This window comes from Sebastes fasciatus, chromosome 13 (genome assembly GCF_043250625.1).
Source record: "Sebastes fasciatus isolate fSebFas1 chromosome 13, fSebFas1.pri, whole genome shotgun sequence".
Classification (NCBI taxonomy): Eukaryota; Metazoa; Chordata; class Actinopteri; order Perciformes; family Sebastidae; genus Sebastes; species Sebastes fasciatus.
This window is the reverse complement of record NC_133807.1, coordinates 34,178,035-34,200,237: the sequence shown is the minus strand read 5'-3', so window position 1 is coordinate 34,200,237 and position 22,203 is coordinate 34,178,035. Positions and strand designations below refer to the sequence as shown.

Below are 22,203 nucleotides of genomic sequence, written 5' to 3'. Positions count from 1 at the left end.
GGTCTCTCGTGTGTCTCGTGGTCTCTCGTGTGTCTCGTGGTCTCTCGTGTGTCTCGTGTGTCTCGTGGTCTCTCGTGTGTCTCGTGGTCTCTCTTGTGTCTCGTGGTCTCTCGTGTGTCTCGTGGTCTCTCGTGTGTCTCCTGGTCTCTCGTGTGTCTCCTGGTCTCTCGTGTGTCTCGTGGTCTCTCGTGTGTCTCGTGGTCTCTCGTGTGTCTCGTGGTCTCTCGTGTGTCTCGTGGTCTCTCGTGTGTCTCGTGGTCTCTCGTGTGTCTCCTGGTCTCTCGTGTGTCTCCTGGTCTCTCGTGTGTCTCCTGGTCTCTCGTGTGTCTCGTGGTCTCTCGTGTGTCTCCTGGTCTCTCGTGTGTCTCCTGGTCTCTCGTGTGTCTCGTGGTCTCTCGTGTGTCTCGTGGTCTCTCGTGTGTCTCCTGGTCTCTCGTGTGTCTCGGTCTCTCGTGTGTCTCGGTCTCTCGTGTGTCTCGTGGTCTCTCGTGTGTCTCGTGGTCTCTCGTGTGTCTCCTGGTCTCTCGTGTGTCTCGGTCTCTCGTGTGTCTCGGTCTCTCGTGTGTCTCCTGGTCTCTCGTGTGTCTCGTGGTCTCTCGTGTGTCTCGTGTGTCTCGTGGTCTCTCGTGTGTCTCGTGGTCTCTCTTGTGTCTCGTGGTCTCTCGTGTGTCTCGTGGTCTCTCGTGTGTCTCCTGGTCTCTCGTGTGTCTCGTGGTCTCTCGTGTGTCTCGTGGTCTCTCGTGTGTCTCGTGGTCTCTCGTGTGTCTCGTGGTCTCTCGTGTGTCTCGTGGTCTCTCGTGTGTCTCGTGGTCTCTCGTGTGTCTCGTGGTCTCTCGTGTGTCTCGTGGTCTCTCGTGTGTCTCGTGGTCTCTCGTGTGTCTCCTGGTCTCTCGTGTGTCTCCTGGTCTCTCGTGTGTCTCGTGGTCTCTCGTGTGTCTCGTGGTCTCTCGTGTGTCTCGTGGTCTCTCGTGTGTCTCGTGGTCTCTCGTGTGTCTCGTGGTCTCTCGTGTGTCTCCTGGTCTCTCGTGTGTCTCGGTCTCTCGTGTGTCTCGTGGTCTCTCGTGTGTCTCGTGGTCTCTCGTGTGTCTCGTGGTCTCTCGTGTGTCTCGTGGTCTCTCGTGTGTCTCGTGGTCTCTCGTGTCTCCTGGTCTCTCGTGTGTCTCCTGGTCTCTCGTGTGTCTCCTGGTCTCTCGTGTGTCTCCTGGTCTCTCGTGTGTCTCCTGGTCTCTCGTGTGTCTCCTGGTCTCTCGTGTGTCTCCTGGTCTCTCGTGTGTCTCGGTCTCTCGTGTGTCTCGTGGTCTCTCGTGTGTCTCGTGTGTCTCGTGGTCTCTCGTGTGTCTCGTGGTCTCTCTTGTGTCTCGTGGTCTCTCGTGTGTCTCGTGGTCTCTCGTGTGTCTCCTGGTCTCTCGTGTGTCTCCTGGTCTCTCGTGTGTCTCGTGGTCTCTCGTGTGTCTCGTGGTCTCTCGTGTGTCTCGTGGTCTCTCGTGTGTCTCGTGGTCTCTCGTGTGTCTCGTGGTCTCTCGTGTGTCTCGTGGTCTCTCGTGTGTCTCCTGGTCTCTCGTGTGTCTCCTGGTCTCTCGTGTGTCTCCTGGTCTCTCGTGTGTCTCGTGGTCTCTCGTGTGTCTCCTGGTCTCTCGTGTGTCTCCTGGTCTCTCGTGTGTCTCGTGGTCTCTCGTGTGTCTCGTGGTCTCTCGTGTGTCTCCTGGTCTCTCGTGTGTCTCGGTCTCTCGTGTGTCTCGGTCTCTCGTGTGTCTCGTGGTCTCTCGTGTGTCTCGTGGTCTCTCGTGTGTCTCCTGGTCTCTCGTGTGTCTCGGTCTCTCGTGTGTCTCGGTCTCTCGTGTGTCTCCTGGTCTCTCGTGTGTCTCGTGGTCTCTCGTGTGTCTCGTGTGTCTCGTGGTCTCTCGTGTGTCTCGTGGTCTCTCTTGTGTCTCGTGGTCTCTCGTGTGTCTCGTGGTCTCTCGTGTGTCTCCTGGTCTCTCGTGTGTCTCGTGGTCTCTCGTGTGTCTCGTGGTCTCTCGTGTGTCTCGTGGTCTCTCGTGTGTCTCGTGGTCTCTCGTGTGTCTCGTGGTCTCTCGTGTGTCTCGTGGTCTCTCGTGTGTCTCGTGGTCTCTCGTGTGTCTCCTGGTCTCTCGTGTGTCTCCTGGTCTCTCGTGTGTCTCGTGGTCTCTCGTGTGTCTCGTGGTCTCTCGTGTGTCTCGTGGTCTCTCGTGTGTCTCGTGGTCTCTCGTGTGTCTCGTGGTCTCTCGTGTGTCTCCTGGTCTCTCGTGTGTCTCGGTCTCTCGTGTGTCTCGTGGTCTCTCGTGTGTCTCGTGGTCTCTCGTGTGTCTCGTGGTCTCTCGTGTGTCTCGTGGTCTCTCGTGTGTCTCGTGGTCTCTCCGTGTCTCCTGGTCTCTCGTGTGTCTCCTGGTCTCTCGTGTGTCTCCTGGTCTCTCGTGTGTCTCCTGGTCTCTCGTGTGTCTCCTGGTCTCTCGTGTGTCTCCTGGTCTCTCGTGTGTCTCGGTCTCTCGTGTGTCTCGTGGTCTCTCGTGTGTCTCGTGTGTCTCGTGGTCTCTCGTGTGTCTCGTGGTCTCTCTTGTGTCTCGTGGTCTCTCGTGTGTCTCGTGGTCTCTCGTGTGTCTCCTGGTCTCTCGTGTGTCTCCTGGTCTCTCGTGTGTCTCCTGGTCTCTCGTGTGTCTCGTGGTCTCTCGTGTGTCTCGTGGTCTCTCGTGTGTCTCCTGGTCTCTCGTGTGTCTCCTGGTCTCTCGTGTGTCTCCTGGTCTCTCGTGTGTCTCCTGGTCTCTCGTGTGTCTCGTGGTCTCTCGTGTGTCTCCTGGTCTCTCGTGTGTCTCCTGGTCTCTCGTGTGTCTCCTGGTCTCTCGTGTGTCTCCTGGTCTCTCGTGTGTCTCGTGGTCTCTCGTGTGTCTCGTGGTCTCTCGTGTGTCTCATGGTCTCTCGTGTGTCTCCTGGTCTCTCGTGTGTCTCGTGGTCTCTCGTGTGTCTCCTGGTCTCTCGTGTGTCTCCTGGTCTCTCGTGTGTCTCCTGGTCTCTCGTGTGTCTCCTGGTCTCTCGTGTGTCTCGTGGTCTCTCGTGTGTCTCGTGGTCTCTCGTGTGTCTCGTGGTCTCTCGTGTGTCTCCTGGTCTCTCGTGTGTCTCCTGGTCTCTCGTGTGTCTCCTGGTCTCTCGTGTGTCTCCTGGTCTCTCGTGTGTCTCGTGGTCTCTCGTGTGTCTCGTGGTCTCTCGTGTGTCTCCTGGTCTCTCGTGTGTCTCGTGGTCTCTCGTGTGTCTCATGGTCTCTCGTGTGTCTCATGGTCTCTCGTGTGTCTCATGGTCTCTCGTGTGTCTCATGGTCTCTCGTGTGTCTCGTGGTCTCTCGTGTGTCTCGTGGTCTCTCGTGTGTCTCCTGGTCTCTCGTGTGTCTCATGGTCTCTCGTGTGGTCTCGTGGTCCCTCGTGTGTCTCGTGGTCTCTCGTGTGTCTCGTGGTCTCTCGTGTGTCTCCTGGTCTCTTGTGTGTCTCGTGGTCTCTCGTGTGTCTCCTGGTCTCTCGTGTGTCTCGTGGTCTCTCGTGTGTCTCCTGGTCTCTCGTGTGTCTCGTGGTCTCTCGTGTGTCTCGTGGTCTCTCGTGTGTCTCGTGGTCTCTCGTGTGTCTCCTGGTCTCTCGTGTGTCTCCTGGTCTCTCGTGTGTCTCCTGGTCTCTCGTGTGTCTCCTGGTCTCTCGTGTGTCTCGTGGTCTCTCGTGTGTCTCGTGGTCTCTCGTGTGTCTCCTGGTCTCTCGTGTGTCTCGTGGTCTCTCGTGTGTCTCATGGTCTCTCGTGTGTCTCATGGTCTCTCGTGTGTCTCATGGTCTCTCGTGTGTCTCATGGTCTCTCGTGTGTCTCGTGGTCTCTCGTGTGTCTCGTGGTCTCTCGTGTGTCTCGTGGTCTCTCGTGTGTCTCCTGGTCTCTCGTGTGTCTCATGGTCTCTCGTGTGTCTCGTGGTCTCTCGTGTGTCTCATGGTCTCTCGTGTGTCTCGTGGTCTCTCGTGTGTCTCATGGTCTCTCGTGTGTCTCCTGGTCTCTCGTGTGTCTCATGGTCTCTCGTGTGTCTCATGGTCTCTCGTGTGTCTCATGGTCTCTCGTGTGTCTCCGCTGTTCAGACTCAGACTCCAACACAAACTCCAGTGAAGCACCAAAACCTCTTGGTTGTATCTAGTGAAGCTGTTAAACAGTGTTGGCCGCGGTCGGAGGACGCGGAGGAGACCGTAGCTTTGGTCTCCAGGACCGGAGTCTCTGCTCCTCTGCCTGCCTTCACTCACACACCGTGCTCCTTCTCTCTCTCTCTCTCTCCACCTCTCACGTGCATGCTGCTCACTCCACACTGCAGAAGAGTTAGTTTAGCTCTGAGAATATCTAGTGAATGTTCAGTGGACGTTTGGTCAGAAATAACTGCTGCAGCTCCTCCAGACCAACAGAGGTTTCCCGTGTCTTGTGAAGTGACGGGGCTCCGCAGAGAGAAACGTTATCGTCTCCCACCAAAACTCCGGCGTCTCCCCCGTTCCCTCCAGCCGTCTCTTTATTTTTATTATTTTAGTCGTCAACTTGAGCTCTTGTTGTGTCGGTTACACTCTGATAAACTCAGTTTGACATTTAAAAACTCCTCTTTTTATCACGAGGTCTGGTTGACTGGTCGGCTTTCTCACTATTTTATGACATTTTATAAAGTAAATAATGAACTGAGTCAAAACTCAAACACGAGGTTCTGAAAACAGACAGTCACAAGATTAGACTCACAGTCAGCCACACAGACGGAAAATATCTGAGATTCAGGAAGAAGAAGAGGAGGTGGAGGAGGAGGAAGAGGAAGAAGGAAGAAGATGAAGAAGGGATGAGGAGGAAGAGGAGGAAGAAGGAAGAGGAAGGAGGAAGAAGAAGGAAGAGGAGGAGGAAGAAGAAAGAGGAGGAGGAGGAAGAGGAAGAAGAAAGAAGATTAAGAAGGGAGGAGGAGGAAGAGGAAGAAGAAGGAAGAGGAGGAAGAAGAAGGAGGAGGAGGAGGAAGAGGAAGGAGGAAGAAGAAGGAAGAGGAGGAGGAAGAAGATGAAGAAGGGAGGAGGAGGAAGAGGAAGAAGAAAGAAGTGGAGGAAGAGGAAGAGGCGGTAAAGGGGGGAAGAGGACGAAGAAGAAGGAAGAGGAAGAGGGAGGAGGGGGAGGAGGGGAAAGAGGAGGAACAGGAAGAGGAGGAGGAGGAAGAGGAGGAAGAGGAAGAGGAAGGAGTGAGGAAGAGGAGGAGGAGGAGGGGAAAGAGGAGGAACAGGAAGAGGAGGAGGAGGAAGAGGAGGAAGAGGAAGAGGAAGAAGGAGTGAGGAAGAGGAGGAGGAGTGAGGAAGAGGAGGAGGAGGAGGAAGAGGAGGAGGAATGAGGAGGAGGAAGAGGAGGAGGAGTGAGGAGGAGGAGGTATTGTTGAGTATAAAGAACATGACCCCCCCCCAGTTTAATCTCATTAATAGCTCTTCATCTTCATCTTCATCTGCTGCAGACTGTTGAACAACAGCTGCTCGTATCGGTATCTGAGCTGCTCGTATCGGTATCTGAGCTGCATGCAGCAGCTTCCTGGTTATAACCTGAACTGACGCCCAACAACACCAGAACACCAGACTCCATTACAGATCCTCCACATTTAATATGATCTGATTTGTTCAGCAGAATTCACAAATGGAAGATTATTGATTAACACATTTTATGAATGAACTGGAAGCTCCGCTGAGTTCGGCTTCATTAATAAACACAGAGGAGCTCTTATATATAACATATAGATAGATATAGTGTGACTGACGACATGTCGGGAGAACAACGATCAGGTTTATAAAACAATCCGGTTTGATTAAAGTCCCGCTCGGTGGTTCAGATTCAGGTTCGGTTCACAAACATTCATAAACATCTGGAGTGGTTTTCTATAAAGCAGATGTTCTACTTTCAATTCAATTCAATTTATTTTTGTATCGCGTTAAATCAGAAGTTATCTGGAGAGCAGGTCTGAGACCGACACCAGAGTTCACCCAACAGGATCCACCAGAACAACTCCTGGAGCAGAACCAGGACCGGGACCGGGCTCTGGAGCAGAACCAGGACCGGGACCGGGCTCTGGAGCAGAACCAGGACCGGGACCGGGCTCTGGAGCAGAACCAGGACCGGGACCGGGCTCTGGAGCAGAACCAGGACCGGGACCGGGCTCTGGACCGGGCTCTGGGCCGGGCTCTGGGCCGGGCTCTGGACCGGGCTCTGGACCGGGCTCTGGGCCGGGCTCTGGACCGGGCTCTGGACCGGGCTCTGGAGCAGAACCAGAACCAGGACCGGGCTCTGGACCGGGCTCTGGACCGGGCTCTGGACCGGGCTCTGGAGCAGAACCAGAACCAGGACCGGGCTCTGGACCGGGCTCTGGACCGGGCTCTGGACCGGGCTCTGGACCGGGCTCTGGAGCAGAACCAGGACCGGGACCGGGCTCTGGAGCAGAACCAGGACCGGGACCGGGCTCTGGAGCAGAACCAGGACCGGGACCGGGCTCTGGACCGGGCTCTGGACCGGGCTCTGGACCGGGCTCTGGGGGGGAGGCCATCTGCCGAGTGAGGAAGTTTAAAATGTGAGGCTTCAGATCAGAGTTTCTTACCTCTCAGCAGCAGCAGCAGCTCAGACCAGATCCGGGGTCGACTGGTGACTCTTATAGGAACCAGGAGAACCAGGAGAACCAGGAGAGAACCAGGAGAGAACCAGGAGAGAACCAGGAGAACCAGGAGAACCAGGAGAACCACAGACAGACAACAGACACGGTTATAAAGAGGAGGGCGGAACTCCCGGAACTCAGCTCAGCACTCAGTCACGTGATTTACCGACTTCACTGCTGCAGAGCTACGTCACAGTCAGATCAGCTGGTCACCTCTGTACCCGATCTATACCTCTGGATCTATACCTGATCTATACCTGATCTATACCTCTAGATCTATACCTGATCTAGACTTCTGGATCTATACCTCTAGATCTATACCTGATCTAGACTTCTGGATCTATACCTCTAGATCTATACCTGATCTATACCTCTAGATCTATACCTGATCTAGACTTCTGGATCTATACCTCTAGATCTATACCTGATCTAGACTTCTTGATCTATACCTCTAGATCTATACCTGATCTATACCTCTAGATCTATACCTGATCTAGACTTCTTGATATATACCTCTAGATCTATACCTGATCTATACCTCTAGATCTATACCTGGAAATATAAAGAGGAATAAATAAGTAAATAAAAAGTGTAGAAATAGAAGAGAAATAGAAAATAAATATATAATATAATAAATAAATGTGGAAATATAAAGACAAAACAAAATATAAAAGAATAATTATAAGCATTTACTTTCACATTCATTTCTGTAAATATTTATTTATATATTTTAAAAACATGTATTTATTTATGTTATGCACTACTCTATTTTTATGCATATTTTAAAATGTGTATGTAATGTCCATTATTTATGTAATTGTATCCCTTTATTATTCTTTACCTTTCATTCATCATGAATCAGAACAACAGGTCAAATCACATAAAACAAACATATTCTACAGAAATATAATTATTATAAGTTTAGTAATCAAACTTTACTTAACACATTTCAGCTGCAGGTTTAAAAACTGAAACACAGATGTTCAATAAATGATCGATAAATAATAGATGTACTTCATAAAGACAGATCACGAGAACACATGAGCAGCGTAACATCAGAGATATTTAATGGTTAAACAAATAATCCAGTCAAACACACACAATATGATGCAGAGCTGATCAATACCGATCAATACCGATCAATACTGATCAATACCGATCAATACTGATCAATACCAGCAGACGGTTTCTGATCACATTCTTTCATGTTTTGGTGTGAAGACACTAAACTTTAGGAATGTGACTCTGACATCGTCTCTACAGGTGAGTCAGACTGCAGGTTACCTGAAGCTGCATCCGGAGGATTTAAAGGGACAGTTCAGGTGTTTCTCAGTGTGGCTGTATGAAGTCTATCCGTCGGTATAAAGGTATCCGTAGTCAGAGTATTACTACAGTAGAGACAGACAGGAGTACCAGCAGTACTGTAGGCCAAAAACCTGCTGCTGGTACTCCTGTCTGTCTCTAGTGTAGTAATACACTGACAGCAGTACTGCTGGTACTCCTGTCTGTCTCTACTGTAGTAATACACTGACAGCAGTACTGCTGGTACTCCTGTCTGTCTCTACTGTAGTAATACACTGACAGCAGTACTGCTGGTACTCCTGTCTGTCTCTACTGTAGTAATACACTGACTACGGATCAGAACCTCCTAGAACCCCACTGAGAAACAGCTGAACTCTCCCTTTAAAAGGCCTCATTGAACGCTGTATTTAATGTTTTCTGTCAGCCTTTAGATCGTTGGAGTCGGAGGAGCCGATAAAAACAACACATGATCAGAGGACACACCGGGGTTAACTGTCTTTATCACAGGTTAAATGTGTAGGTATAGCTATGGCATGCTAAATATGGACGCTGTATCCATACGCTGCAGGCGAAACAACATTTCAACATCTTAAACAGGATTCTGCATTTTTTAAAGGAATTGTTTGTGAAAATATTTGAGGGAAATCTGTACAAAGACTTTGGTTGAATATGTGCTCCTGTATATACCTCTAGTGTACAATATACATATTTAGATAACTCTAATTTAAATACTAATTTGGCTAAAATGAATATCAAAAAATAGTTTGTATATCACTGACATGCTTCCCTTTGTATGAACAACATGATGAAGCACTTTGACAGGTTTCAGTCTGAACAACACAAACACTGGAAGATGAGCTGCACTCGGGTCAGATCACTTATATATATAAAATAGATTCTTAAATATTACAAAAGGTCAAATTTGAAATGACATGTTGGATAGAGAGCCGAAGTGAAACCGGACGGTCCAGGTTCTCCATTAAAATCACAAATAATTTAAAAGTCAAAGTTAACGTGATAATAACACGGTGGTTGGGTTGGTTGGGTTGGGTTGGGTTGGGTTGGGTTGGTTGGGTTGGGTTGGTTGGGTTAGTTGGGTTGGGTTGGGTTGGTTGGGTTGGTTGGGTTGGTTGGGTTAGTTGGGTTGGGTTGGGTGGTTGGGTGGTTGGGTTGGTTGGGTTGGTTGGGTTGGTTGGGTTAGTTGGGTTGGGTTGGTTGGTTGGGTTGGTTTGGCTGGGTTGGGTTAGTTGGGTTGGGTTGGGTGGTTGGGTGGTTGGGTTGGTTGGGCTGGTTGGGTTGGTTGGGTTGTTTGGGTTGGTTGGGCTGGTTGAGTTGGGTTGGGTGGTTGGGTTGGTTGGGCTGGTTGGGTTTTTTGGGTTGGTTGGGTTGGTTGGGTTAGTTGGGTTGGTTGGGCTGGGTTGGGTTAGTTGGGTTGGGTTGGGTGGTTGGGTGGTTGGGTTGGTTGGGTTGGTTGGGTTGGTTGGGTTAGTTGGGTTGGCTTGGGTGGTTGGGCTGGGTGGTTGGGTTAGTTGGGTTGGGTTGGGTTAGTTGGGTGGTTGGGTTAGTTGGGTGGTTGGGTTGGTTGGGCTGGTTGGGTTAGTTGGGTGGATGGGTTAGTTGGGTGGTTGGGCTGGTTGGGATGGGTTAATTGGCTGGTTGGGCTGGTTGGGTTAGTTGGGTGGTTGGGCTGGTTGGGTTAGTTGGGTGGTTGGGCTGATTGGGCTGGTTGGGTTGGTTCGGTGGTTGGGTGGTTGGGTTGGTTGGTTGGGCTGGTTGGGTTAGTTGGGCGGTTGGGCTGGTTGGGCTGATTGGGCTGGCTGGGTTAGTTGGGTGGTTGGGCTGGTTGGGTTGGTTGGGAAGATCCTGGTATCATAGTAAACTAGAGAACCTGATGAATCCATCGATTCAAACAATGTAGGACTAGCTGTTCAGGAAGGAGCATCAAAATATACTTAGAGTACCAAAAGTAAAAGAACTCATTACGTAGAATAATACATTATGTAAGGGATAATGTACAGCGAGCCGGAATCCCTGACGCAGCATATAATAATAATAATAATAATAATAATAATAATAATAATCTGAATCTGTAAAGTTATTAAATAATTGTAGTGGAGTAAAAAGTACAATATTTTCCTCTGAGATGTAGTGGAGTAGAAGTATAAAATACTGTAGGAAAGTACATCAAAATTGTACTTAAGTTCAAAACTTGAGTAAATGTACTGGAGGAGGCGTCGGGACTTCGGCTCTCTATCACGTCATAAAGATAAATCTCAATATAACGATATTAATGTTTAACAATAATCCGAATAACCTGCGGAGGAGTTCTTTTCCTCCCAGTGGGTCCAATGTTAGTTTGGTTCAACGAGAGACGACGACGCCACGTTAAAAAGGTGTCAGCTGGACTTTGGATCCATGGAGACAGGAACCAGACTGGGTCAGAACCGTGAGTCCAGGTCGTTGTTGAGGAAGCAAAGTGGAGGTGGTTTCAGCTGGACTTTGGATCTGTGGATACAGAGACCAGACCGGGTCAGAACCGTGAGTCCAGGACGTTGTTGTGGAAGCTCAGTGGAGGTGAAGTGCTGGTGTCTTCTGACTGAGTTCAGAGCTGAGGTGTAAAAACATCCACCCTCTTTCGTCTTCTCTCTGGTTCACTTCCTGAGGTTGAGGGTGAATATTCTTTTATTTTGAAAAGTCTTCAATCCAACATGGCGTCCAGCTGATCAGCCAGGTCGTCAAACATGTTGCCGATGTCGTCCAGAATCGTCCCCGCAGACTTCACCGTGTTCGATCCACTACGGAGAAAACATGACAAACCATGAAAGGGGAAATACGTCACCGTTAATGTGGACGGCCAGTCATAATAGTAATAATAATGGTCATTATGGACCATCTTACCCGTCTGAGTCCTCCAGGTTCAGTTTTCTCTCGACGGCCTTCAGAGCCGCTTCCAGAGAGGTGCTGGTCTGATCCAGTCTCTGCTGAACCACCTCAGTCCCGCAGGACGACTCGGGGATGAGACCCGGACCCACCACACATACCTGAGGCCTTGCCGCTGTCAGAGAGGGACTCTGAGGGGTCGGAGCCGGGGGCCTGTGAGCCGGGGGCCCGTGAGCCGGAGCCGGAGCTGGAGCTGAAGCTGGGGGCCCGTGAACCGGAGAGGGTGGAGAGGTGAAGGCCACACTTTGAACCACACTGACGGTCAACGATGGAGAGGAGAGTCCAGCTGCTAAGGGACACAACTACAGGTCAAATATCAAGTCCCAAGTTACGACAAACAAGTCCCAAGTCAAAAGCAAGTCAAGAGCTAGTCCAAAATCAGGACCCACAAGTCCCAAATTAAGACCAACAAGTCCCAACTTCAAGCCAACAAGTCCCAAATTAAAACCAAGCCCCAAATTCAGACCAAATAGTCCCAAATTAAGACCAAAAAGTCCCAATTTAAGACCATCAAGTCCCAAATTAAGACAAAAAGGCCCAAATTAAGACCAACAAGTCCCAAATTAAGACCAACAAGTCCCAAATTAAAACCAAGTCCCAAATAAAGACCAACAAGTCCCAAATTAAGTCCAACAAGTCCCAAATTAAGACCAAGCCCCGAATTAAGACCAACAAGTCCCAAATTAAGACCAAAAAGTCTCAAATTAAGACCAACAAGTCCAAAATTAAGACCAAGCCCCAAATTAAGACCAACAAGTCCCAAATTAAGACCAAAAAGTCAAAAATTAAGACCAAAAAGTCCCAATTTAAGACCATTAAGTCCCAAATTAGGACCAAAAAGTCCCAAATTAAGACCAAGCCCCAAATTAAGACCAACAAGTCCCAAATTAAGACCAAAAACACCCAAATTAAGACCAAAAAGTCCAAATTAAGATAAAAAAATCCCAATTTAAGACCATTAAGTCCCAAATTAGGACTACCAAGTCCAAAATTAAGACCAAAAAGTCCCAAATTAAGACCCAAAACACCCAAATTAAGACCAAAAAGTCCAAATTAAGACCAAAAAATCCCAATTTAAGACCATTAAGTCCCAAATTAGGACTACCAACTCCAAAATGAAGACAAACAAGTCCCAAATTAAGACCAACAAGTCCCAAATTAAAACCAAAAAGTCCCAAATTAAAACCAAAAAGTACCAAATTAAGACCAAGTCCCAAATTAAGACCAACAAGTTCAAAATTAAGACCAAAAAGTCCCAAATTAAGACCAAAAAGTCCAAATTAAGACCAAAAAAGTCCCAATTTAAGACCATGAAGTCCCAAATTAAGACAAACAAGTCCCAAATAAAGACCAACAAGTCCTAAATTAAGTCCAACAAGTCCCAAATTAAGACCAAGCCCCGAATTAAGACCAACAAGTCCAAAATTAAGACCAACAAGTCCCAAAATAAGACCAACAAGTCCCAAATTAAGACCAAAAAGTCTCAAATTAAGACCAACAAGTCCAAAATTAAGACCAACAAGTCCCAAATTAAGACCAAAAAGTCAAAAATTAAGACAATTAAGTCCCAAATTAGGACTACCAAGTCCAAAATTAAGACAAACAAGTCCCAAATTAAGACCAACAAGTCCCAAATTAAAACCAAAAAGTCCCAAATTAAAACCAAAAAGTCCAAGATTAAGACCAAGCCCCAAATTAAGACCAACAAGTCCCAAATTAAGACAAAAAAGACCCAAATTAAGACCAAAAGGTCAAAATTAAGACCAAAAAGTCCCAATTTAAGACCATTAAGTCCCAAATTAGGAACAAAAAGTCCCAAATTAAGACCAAAAAGTCCCAATTTAAGACCATCAAGTCCCAAATTAAGACCAAAAAGTCCCAAATTAAGACCAAAAAGTCCCAATTTAAGACCATCACTCCCAAATTAGGACCAAAAAGTCCCAAATTAAGACCAACATGTCCCAAATTAAGACCAACAAGTCCCAAATTAAGACCAAAAAGTCCCAATTTAAGACCATCACTCCCAAATTAGGACCAAAAAATCCCAAATTAAGACCAACAGGTCCCAAATTAAGACCAACAAGTCCCAAATTAAGACCAACAAGTCCCAAATTAAGACCAAAAAGTCTCAAATTAAGACCATTACTCCCAAATTAAGACCAAGCCCCAAATTAAGACCAACAAGTCCCAAATTAAGACAAAAAAGTCCCAAATTAAGACCAACAAGCCCAAATTAAGACCAACAAGTCCAAATTAAAACCAAGCCCCAAATTAAGACCAAAAAGTCCCAAATTAGGACCAAAAAGTCCCAAATTAAGACCAAAAAGTCCCAAATTAAGACCAAAAAGTCCCAATTTAAGACCATCACTCCCAAATTAGGACCAAAAAGTCCCAAATTAAGATCAAAAAGTCCCAAATTAAGACCAAAAAGTCCCAATTTAAGACCATCAAGTCCCAAATTAAGACCAACAAGTCCAAGATTAAGACCAAGCCCCAAATTAAGACCAACAAGTCCCAAATTAAGACCAAAAACACCCAAATTAAGACTAAAAAATCCCAATTTAGACCAAAAAATCCCAATTTAAGACCATTAAGTCCCAAATTAGGACAACAAGTCCCAAATTAAGACCAACAAGCCCAAATTAAGACCAACAAGTCCAAATTAAAACCAAGCCCCAAATTAAGACCAAAAAGTCCCAATTTAAGACCCAAAAGTCCCAAATTAGGACCAAAAAGTCCCAAATTAGGACCAAAAAGTCCCAAATTAAGACCAAAAAGGCCCAAATTAAGACCAAAAAGTCCCAAATTAGGACCAACAAGTCCCAAATTAAGACCAACAAGTCCCAAAGTAAGACCAACAAGTCCCAAATTAAGACCAAAAAGTCCCAATTTAAGACCATCACTCCCAAATTAGGACCAACAAGTCCCAAATTAAGACCAACAAGTCCCAAATTAAAACCAAGCCCCAAATTAAGACCAAAAAGTACCAAATTAAGACCAAAAAGTCCCAAATTAAGACCAACAAGCCCCAAATTAAGATCAACAAGTCCAAATTAAAACCAAGCCCCAAATTAAGACCAAAAAGTCCCAAAGTAAGACCAACAAGTCCCAAATTAAGACCAAAAAGTCCCAAATTAAGACCAACAAGTCCCAAATTAAGACCAACAAGTCCAAAATTAAGACCAACAAGTCCAAAATTAAGACCAATAAGTCCCAAATTAAAACCAAGCCCCAAATTAAGACCAAAAAGTCCCAAATTAAGACCAACAAGTCCCAAATTAAGACCAAGCCCCGAATTAAGACCAACAAGTCCCAAATTAAGACCAAAAAGTCCCAAATTAAAACCAAAAAGTACCAAATTAAGACCAACAAGTCCAAAATTAAGACCAACAAGTCCCAAATTAAGACCAAAAAGTCCCAAATTAAGACCAAGCCCCGAATTAAGACCAACAAGTCCCAAATTAAGACCAAAAAGTCCCAAATTAAAACCAAAAAGTACCAAATTAAGACCAACAAGTCCAAAATTAAGACCAACAAGTCCCAAATTAAGACCAAAAAGTCCCAAATTAGGTCCATAAAGTCCCAAATCAAGACCAACAAGTCCAAAATTAAGACCCAAAAGTCCCAAATTAAGACCAACAAGTCCCAAATTAAGATCGACAAGTCCAAAATTAATACCAAGCCCCAAATTAAGCCCAACAAGCCCGAATTCAAGACCAACAAGTCCAAAATTAAGACCAACAAGTCCAAAATTAAGACCAACATGTCCCAAATTAAGGCCAACAAGTCCCACTTCAAGACCAACAAGTCCCAGACATGCAATGATTTCAACATGTATTGTATTTTAGTTCCTGGATGTGAGATTTGAAAAGGATGCGGCGAGTAGGGTTAGTATTTTAGTTCCTGGATGTGAGATTTGAACAGAATACGGCAAGTAGGGTTAGTGTCTTAGTTCCTGGATGTGAGATTTGAAAAGGATACGGTGAGTAGGGTTAATATTTTAGTTCCTGGACGTGAGATTTGAACGGTTATACGGCGAGTAGGGTTAGTATTTTAGTTCCTGGATCTGAGATTTGAACAGAATACGGTGAGTAGGGTTAGTGTTTTAGTTCCTGGATGTGAGATTTGAACAGAATACGGTGAGTAGGGTTAGTATTTTAGTTCCTGGATGTGAGATTTGAACAGAATACGGCGAGTAGGGTTAGTATTTTAGTTCCTGGATGTGAGATTTGAACAGAATACGGTGAGTAGGGTTAGTATTTTAGTTCCTGGATATGAGATTTGAACAGAATACGTTGAGTAGGGTTAGCATTTCAGTTCCTGGATGTGAGATTTAAACGGTTATACGGCGAGTAGGGTTAGTATTTTAGTTCCAGGATGTGAGATTTGAACGGTTATACGGTGAGTAGGGTTAGTATTTTAGTTCCTGGATGTGAGATTTGAACGGGATACGGTGAGTGGGGTTAGGTATTTAGTTCCTGGATGTGAGATTTGAACGGGATATGGTGAGTAGGGTTAGTATTTTAGTTCCTGGATGTGAGATTTGAACGGTTATACGGTGAGTAGGGTTAGTATTTTAGTTCCTGGATGTGAGATGTGAACGGGATACGGTGTGTAGGGTTAGTATTTTAGTTCCTGGATGTGAGATTTGAACGGGATACGGTGAGTGGGGTTAGGTATTTAGTTCCTGGATGTGAGATTTGAACGGTTATATGGTGAGTAGGGTTAGTATTTTAGTTCCTGGATGTGAGATTTGAACGGGATACGGTGTGTAGGGTTAGTATTTTAGTTCCTGGATGTGAGATTTGAACGGGATACGGTGAGTGGGGTTAGGTATTTAGTTCCTGGATGTGAGATTTGAACGGGATACAGTGAGTAGGGTTAGTATTTTAGTTCCTGGATGTGAGATTTGAACGGGATACGGTGAGTGGGGTTAGGTATTTAGTTCCTGGATGTGAGATTTGAACGGGATACGGTGAGTAGGGTTAGTATTTTAGTTCCTGGATGTGAGATTTGAACGGGATACGGTGAGTAGGGTTAGTATTTTAGTTCCTTGATGTGAGATTTGAATGGGATACGGTGAGTGGGGTTAGGTATTTAGTTCCTGGATGTGAGATTTGAACGGGATACGGTGAGTAGGATTAGTATTTTAGTTCCTGGATGTGAGATTTGAACGGGATATGGTGAGTAGGGTTCGTATTTTAGTTCCTGGATGTGAGATTTGAACGGGATACGGTGAGTATCTTACCTTGCGCTGCCAACAGACTGTTGCGGACAGGTTTTGGGGCGACAGCAGGTTTCGGGGAGAGAGGAGGTTTGATTGAGGATCCTGTTGCCGGACTGGACGGCCTCTCCAGACTGGCCTCACTAATCCTCAGACTGACCTCATCTTGGCTCTGGGACGGAGGCCTGCTACTGCTGGACTCTGACCCGGCTTCCTCCGCTCCCTCTCTGCTCGGGGAACCTCCTCCCTGCTCCTTGTCTTTGGGTTTGTGTCGGCGCTTCACTGTGTCCGACTCCTTCAGGTTGAACTCGGGCACCTCCAGGTTCTTGGCTTCTTGTTTCTCTGGAGGCTCCAGCACCGCCTCAGCCCTGGGTGGACTCGGAGCTTTGGGCCTCTGTTTGATAGTCAAGTTGCCCTCCTCTGCGAAGGGGATGCACTCGCTGGAGCTGTTCTGAGGGGAGGAGGAGCCTTCCAGTCCGCGACCTTTTGATTCTTCTTCCTCAGAGTCCGACTTCACCCCTCGATCTGGCTTGTTGCTGCTGCCGGTCTGGGTGGGAATACACTCGCTCTGCACCCTCCTCCTCAACCCGGCAGCCTCTCTGGGCTCCTGCCCTGCAGAGTCAAGGGAGGGGGGAGGTGACGGCTCCTGCTGGACGAGGACTGGTTTAGGTCCTGGGGAGTTCTTACCCTCCGTCCTGCCTTCCAGAGAGGCTGCGATGCTCCTCACGCTGACTGGACTGTCGGTTACCGGCCTGCCGGCAGACGATGTGGTGCTGCTGTCGCTTAGCTCCCCACTGGTGGTGCTGCTCACTGAGCTCAGTCTCTTCGGAGGAGGAGGAGGGGGACCTTTTTTACGGGCACGCACTGCAAAGGACTGGCTGCGTCCCACGTTGCCGTTCTTCTCTGGACTCGACTGTAATCGAGCCAGCTGGCTGCGGCCGGGTTTGCGGGTCAAGGTGGCATAAGATGACAGGTTTCCAGAACGAAACGCCGGCTCCTCGTCGTCCTCATCGGGCTCTCCATCCGACAGAGCATAGCGGATCGTGCTCTGGGTGCGCCTCTTGGGCGGCATCAGGGTCATACTGTGGTTCTCAGGCCTGGGAGGTGAGCTCAAGTCTGTGGATCCACAATGAGAATGCAAGTAGCTGAAACCCTTCAGTGCTGGGGAGCCATGAGGGGAGGGACCACGAGATCCAGACAGTTTGGGCTTGGCTGGGATTGCTGGGTACTTAAACACTGTTGCTGTGCCCAGAGGCACCTGCTTCGGTCTCTGGTCCCAGCCCTCTGGGAGGTTCCTCTCCCTGGCGGGGCTGCCATCCAGGCTCTCCTGAGACCAGCTGTGGGGGGTGATGGAAGCCGTGGGAGGCTCCTGGGAGCGCCCGGAGCCCCTGGACCGGGCGTCGATGCTCTCCTGGCTCTGGTACATTCCCACTGCGTTCTTGATGGCCAATCCTTCCTCGCAGCCTCCACAGTGGCTGGACATGGCCGTCTGCAGCTCGGCGCTCAGCTCGCTGTCCTGGAAGGTCAGCATCTTTGGGGTGTTAGGAGAAGAGCATTCGCCCGCTGAGTCAGGCGGCTCGATGGCGACCAGGTGGAGGGCTCCCGGGGCTTTGCGACGCAGCGTGCCTTGGCCTGATTCAGCCTGAAGGATCGCCCTCTGGATGTCACACAGCTTCTTCACCGCCAACATCAGCTTCTTCTGGTGGCCTGGAGGGAAAATTCAACCGTCACATCGAAGTAAGAAAACACTGGTTCCAACGGTCATATAATAATATATATAATATATATATAATAGAATACAAAATAATAGAATATAATGTGTCCTCACCCAGCTTGATGATGCCGATCTCCTGCAGATCCTCCCATGTGAGGTCTTTGACGATGCTGATGGAGTCGTAGCCGTTTTCAGAGAGTTGTTTGTGGTACTGTGGGAGGCCGATGGCACTGAGCCACTCACCCAGATCAGACTGCGAGGAAGAACAGATCAATCAGATCAATCAGATCAATCAGATCAATCAGATCGATCGGTATCACAATGTCTGGCAGTCAGCAGTAAACCGTTGGGAGTCTTACTGGGATGTACTCAGGCAGCCACTCAGGGATGTTCAGGTTGTTGATCTCGATGGAGATTTTCTTGCGGTGGCCTGGTTTGGTCACTCCGATGGCGGTCAGATCCTGCAGACAAGACGAGACATCAGCACCAATAACCAGGTCGGACTAGATGTTAATACACCGGTGAGTGTGTTTATTCACCTCGGGAGTCATCCTGCTGATGGTTGGAACATCATAACCAGCACTAATGAAGTTCCCGATGTACTGCTCCAGCTGGAACTCACTGAGCCACTGATAGATGGCCTCGGCATCCTACAACACAAAGAACCAACACACCACTGTTCAACAGGAAATGAGACTTTACCGATTTTATTCAACCTCGAGTGATGAGATTAAAACATGTCTGAGGATTCTGGACATTTCTTTATTAAATCATAACGAGTTTTACTCATCGACCAGTTGAAGGGAAACTGTGGGTAGAATAACTTCCCTCCATAGCCTCGTTTCCAACGCAGGAACTTTCCCCCGGAACTAAGAACCCGTTGGAGTAAACGGGTATGTAAAGTATGGAGAAGTATGGAGTATGGAGTTGGAGTATAGAGTATGGAGACGACGCGGAGAACGCTATGCTGATTGTTGAACCGATGGAGTAACAGCTTTTGGTGGGGGCAGTGTCATGGTGGGGGGGGGGGCGGCATCTCCCTCACTGGCAAAACAAGGCTTGTCATCATTGAAGGCCATCTCAATGCAGTGAGATATCGGGATGAGATTCTGCAGCCAGTGGCGATCCCATATCTCCACAATCTGGGACCTAACTTCATGTTTGTTTCTTGTTACTGATAGAGAGTTCAATCATCCACCAAACAACTCACAACAAGAGTCAATACCAACAGGAGAATACACTGTTTACCATTGACAGAGCATTTTGCCAAATTTTCTTGGGCGCTACCCACATAATCAGCTGTGCTGCTCATCCCACAAATGCATGATCCTGGACATCATTGTGAAGGTCAATAAACAGGCTTTCCAACGATGTAAAATACAATGACCATTAGCATTGGAACAACAGAGAAATAATACACCAAACACAAGTTTAACTACTTTTTTTCCCAGTTTATCTTATTAAGAGCTTTTTTTAAAAACTCTACCCTATAAGTCTACCATTTATCTGGAACTTTAAATCCCATAGAATTAGGAAAGATCATCTGTGCAAGTGTAAGGGGGATGGGGGGCTGGCTCTGCCAGATTTCAGGCTATATTATTGGGCAGCAAACATTCAATGTGTTTCCTATTGGCTGGATGAGACGATTGTTCTCGACAGCTGGCAGGATATGGAGCGAGAGGACTGTCTACCCAGCTCGCTTGGTGCTATTATTATGTCTCCCATTTGTCTCAAAAAAGCATGTTATAATGACAATCCGATTATTCATAGCACTACTCAAATTTGGAAACAAATAACCAAACAATTTAAACTTAGAGCTCTATCCTTTACACTTCCGATATCGGCAAACCCGTCCCTTACTCCTTCAACCCTAGATGGAGCCTTTGATCAATGGAAAGAATCAGGACTGAGTAGTGTTGGGAACTTGTACATTCGGGGTACTTTTGCTTCCTTTCAGCAGCTTCGGGAGAAGTATGGGCTGTCAAAAACAGATTTCTTTAGACATCTCCAGATTAGACACTTTGTGAAAACTCATCTTCACAATTTTGAGAGTGCAACACCTGATAAACTAGACCAGTGTCAGAGAGACTGTATAGTAGATGAACATCCAGTTTCATTTATATACTATACATTGCAAGACCTTAAGCAAGTAGATATGAGCTGTATAAAAAAGGACTGGGAAAAAGACCTCAGGATAGAAATTAGCCCAGTGCATTCTGGTTGTTGTAGGTTTTCAGCCCTTCTTCTTTGTTTTCTCTGTTTACGTAGCACCAATTTCTAAAATATTTGTGCCTTTCTGCTGCATTGACAGCCCAGTATGAAGAGACCATCTCTCCAGCAAAGAAATACTTCTTTAGTGTCTCAAATTCGCCAGTTTTGAACGAAGGAAAAATAAAATGAATTAATTAATGAATTAATAGAACAAAATAGAGTTTCTTTACCTTCCCCTCCAGAAGCTGCTGAGGACGAACAAACTGCTGAGAGAAACTCTGCTCTGCAGGTCTCTGCACCGTCACCGTCTGCCGGCGAGGAGTCCCACCTGCAGCGACATCACACCAAACCTCAGCAGGTATATTATATACTACTGTATTACTATACTATGTACTATTTTACTAAGTAATAACAGTTTAGAAATTAGGATTGGAAATATTCCCAACAAAAGGTAAGGTGCTTTTCTTTCACTTGAACCCTCCAGGAAAAGGAGTTTATTGAGATGTGAATATCACAATGAAAGTTAAAACAGATAATATATATCATTCATATCTGGGTCGACTGTTTCCACCCGAACGACGACAGCAACACAGCTGCACTCGGAACTGGTCTCTGAAATGGAGAGCTCTAATAGTCGTAACTGGTCTCTGAAATGGAGAGCTCTAAAAGTCGTAACTGATCTCTGAAATGGAGAGCTCTAAAAGTCGTAACTGATCTCTGAAATGGAGAGCTCTAAGAGTCGTAACTGATCTCTGAAATGGAGAGCTCTAAGAGTCGTAACTGATCTCTGAAATGGAGAGCTCTAGGAGTCGAAAGTGGTCTCTGAGATGGAGAGCTCTAAGAGTCGTAACTGATCTCTGAAATGGAGAGCTCTAAGACTTGTAACTGGTGCCTGAAATGGAGAGCTCTAAGAGTTGTAACTGATCTCTGAAATGGAGAGCTCTAAGAGTCATAACTGATCTCTGAAATGGAGAGATCTAAGAGTCGTAACTGATCTCTGAAATGGAGAGCTCTAAGAGTCGTAACTGGTGTCTGAAATGGAGAGCTCTAAGAGTCGTAACTGGTCTCTGAGATGGAGAGCTCTAAGAGTCGTAAGTGGTCTCTGAGATGGAGAGCACTAAGAGTCGTAACTGATCTCTGAAATGGAGAGCTCTAAGAGTCGTAACTGGTGTCTGAAATGGAGAGCTCTAAGAATCGTAACTGGTCTCTGAGATGGAGAGCTCTAAGAGTCGTAACTGATCTCTGAAATGGAGAGCTCTAAGAGTCGTAACTGATCTCTGAAATGGAGAGCACTAAGAGTCGTAACTGGTCTCTGAGATGGAGAGCTCTAAGAGTCGTAACTGGTCTCTGACATGGAGAGCTCTAATAGTCATAACTGGTCTCTGAGATGGAGAGCTCTAAGAGTCGTAAGTGGTCTCTGAGATGGAGAGCTCTAAGAGTCGTAACTGGTCTCTGACATGGAGAGCTCTAATAGTCGTAACTGGTCTCTGAGATGGAGAGCTCTAAGAGTCGTAAGTGGTCTCTTACATGGAGAGCTCTAATAGTCGTAACTGGTCTCTGAGATGGAGAGCTCTAAGAGTCGTAAGTGGTCTCTGAGATGGAGAGCTCTAAGAGTCGTAACTGGTGTCTGAAATGGAGAGCTCTAAGAATCGTAACTGGTCTCTGAGATGGAGGGCTCTAAGAGTCGTAACTGGTCTCTGAGACGGAGAGCTATAAGAGTTGTAAGTGGTCTCTGAGATGGAGAGCTCTAATAGTCGTAACTGGTCTCTGAGATGGAGAGCTCTAAGAGTCGTAAGTGGTCTCTGAGATGGAGAGAACTAAGAGTCGTAACTGGTCTCTGAGATGGATTGCTCTAAGAGTTGTAATGGAGAGCTCTAAGAATCGTAACTGGTCTCTGAGATGGAGAGCTCTAATAGTCGTAACTGGTCTCTGAGATGGAGAGCTCTAAGAGTCGTAACTGGTGTCTGAAATGGAGAGCTCTAAGAGTCGTAACTGATCTCTGAAATGGAGAGCTCTAAGAGTCGTAACTGGTGTCTGAAATGGAGAGCACTAAGAGTCGTAACTGATCTCTGAAATGGAGAGCTCTAAGAGTCGTAACTGGTGTCTGAAATGTAGAGCTCTAAAAATCGTAACGGGTCTCTG

General features: G+C 47.1%; 2 protein-coding genes across 20 annotated transcripts in view; both read right to left on the bottom strand.

The window, feature by feature from the left end:
• The window catches only part of mvp (major vault protein), a 38,227-nt gene extending 31,403 nt beyond the window's left edge, over nucleotides 1-6,824 (bottom strand). For all 14 annotated transcript variants that reach the window (XM_074657107.1, XM_074657112.1, XM_074657110.1 and 11 more), the window contains exon 1: nucleotides 6,617-6,824. The gene's annotated coding sequence lies outside the window, so the exon portion shown is untranslated. The remainder of the gene's footprint in view (nucleotides 1-6,616) is intronic.
• A 756-nt stretch (nucleotides 6,825-7,580) lies between these two features.
• Nucleotides 7,581-22,203, bottom strand: part of LOC141781385 (CASK interacting protein 2) — a 135,470-nt gene continuing 120,847 nt past the window's right edge. For 5 of the 6 annotated variants that reach the window (XM_074657100.1, XM_074657105.1, XM_074657106.1 and 2 more), the window contains 7 exons: nucleotides 20,292-20,389; nucleotides 18,390-18,500; nucleotides 18,210-18,311; nucleotides 17,965-18,103; nucleotides 16,161-17,843; nucleotides 10,871-11,201; nucleotides 7,581-10,767 (listed from right to left, as the gene is read on the bottom strand). In XM_074657100.1, coding sequence (XP_074513201.1) covers nucleotides 10,671-10,767; nucleotides 10,871-11,201; nucleotides 16,161-17,843; nucleotides 17,965-18,103; nucleotides 18,210-18,311; nucleotides 18,390-18,500; nucleotides 20,292-20,389 — 2,561 coding nt within the window. In that variant the 3' untranslated portion in view covers nucleotides 7,581-10,670. The remainder of the gene's footprint in view (nucleotides 10,768-10,870; nucleotides 11,202-16,160; nucleotides 17,844-17,964; nucleotides 18,104-18,209; nucleotides 18,312-18,389; nucleotides 18,501-20,291; nucleotides 20,390-22,203) is intronic. The other variant, XM_074657102.1, reaches the window with a different exon arrangement.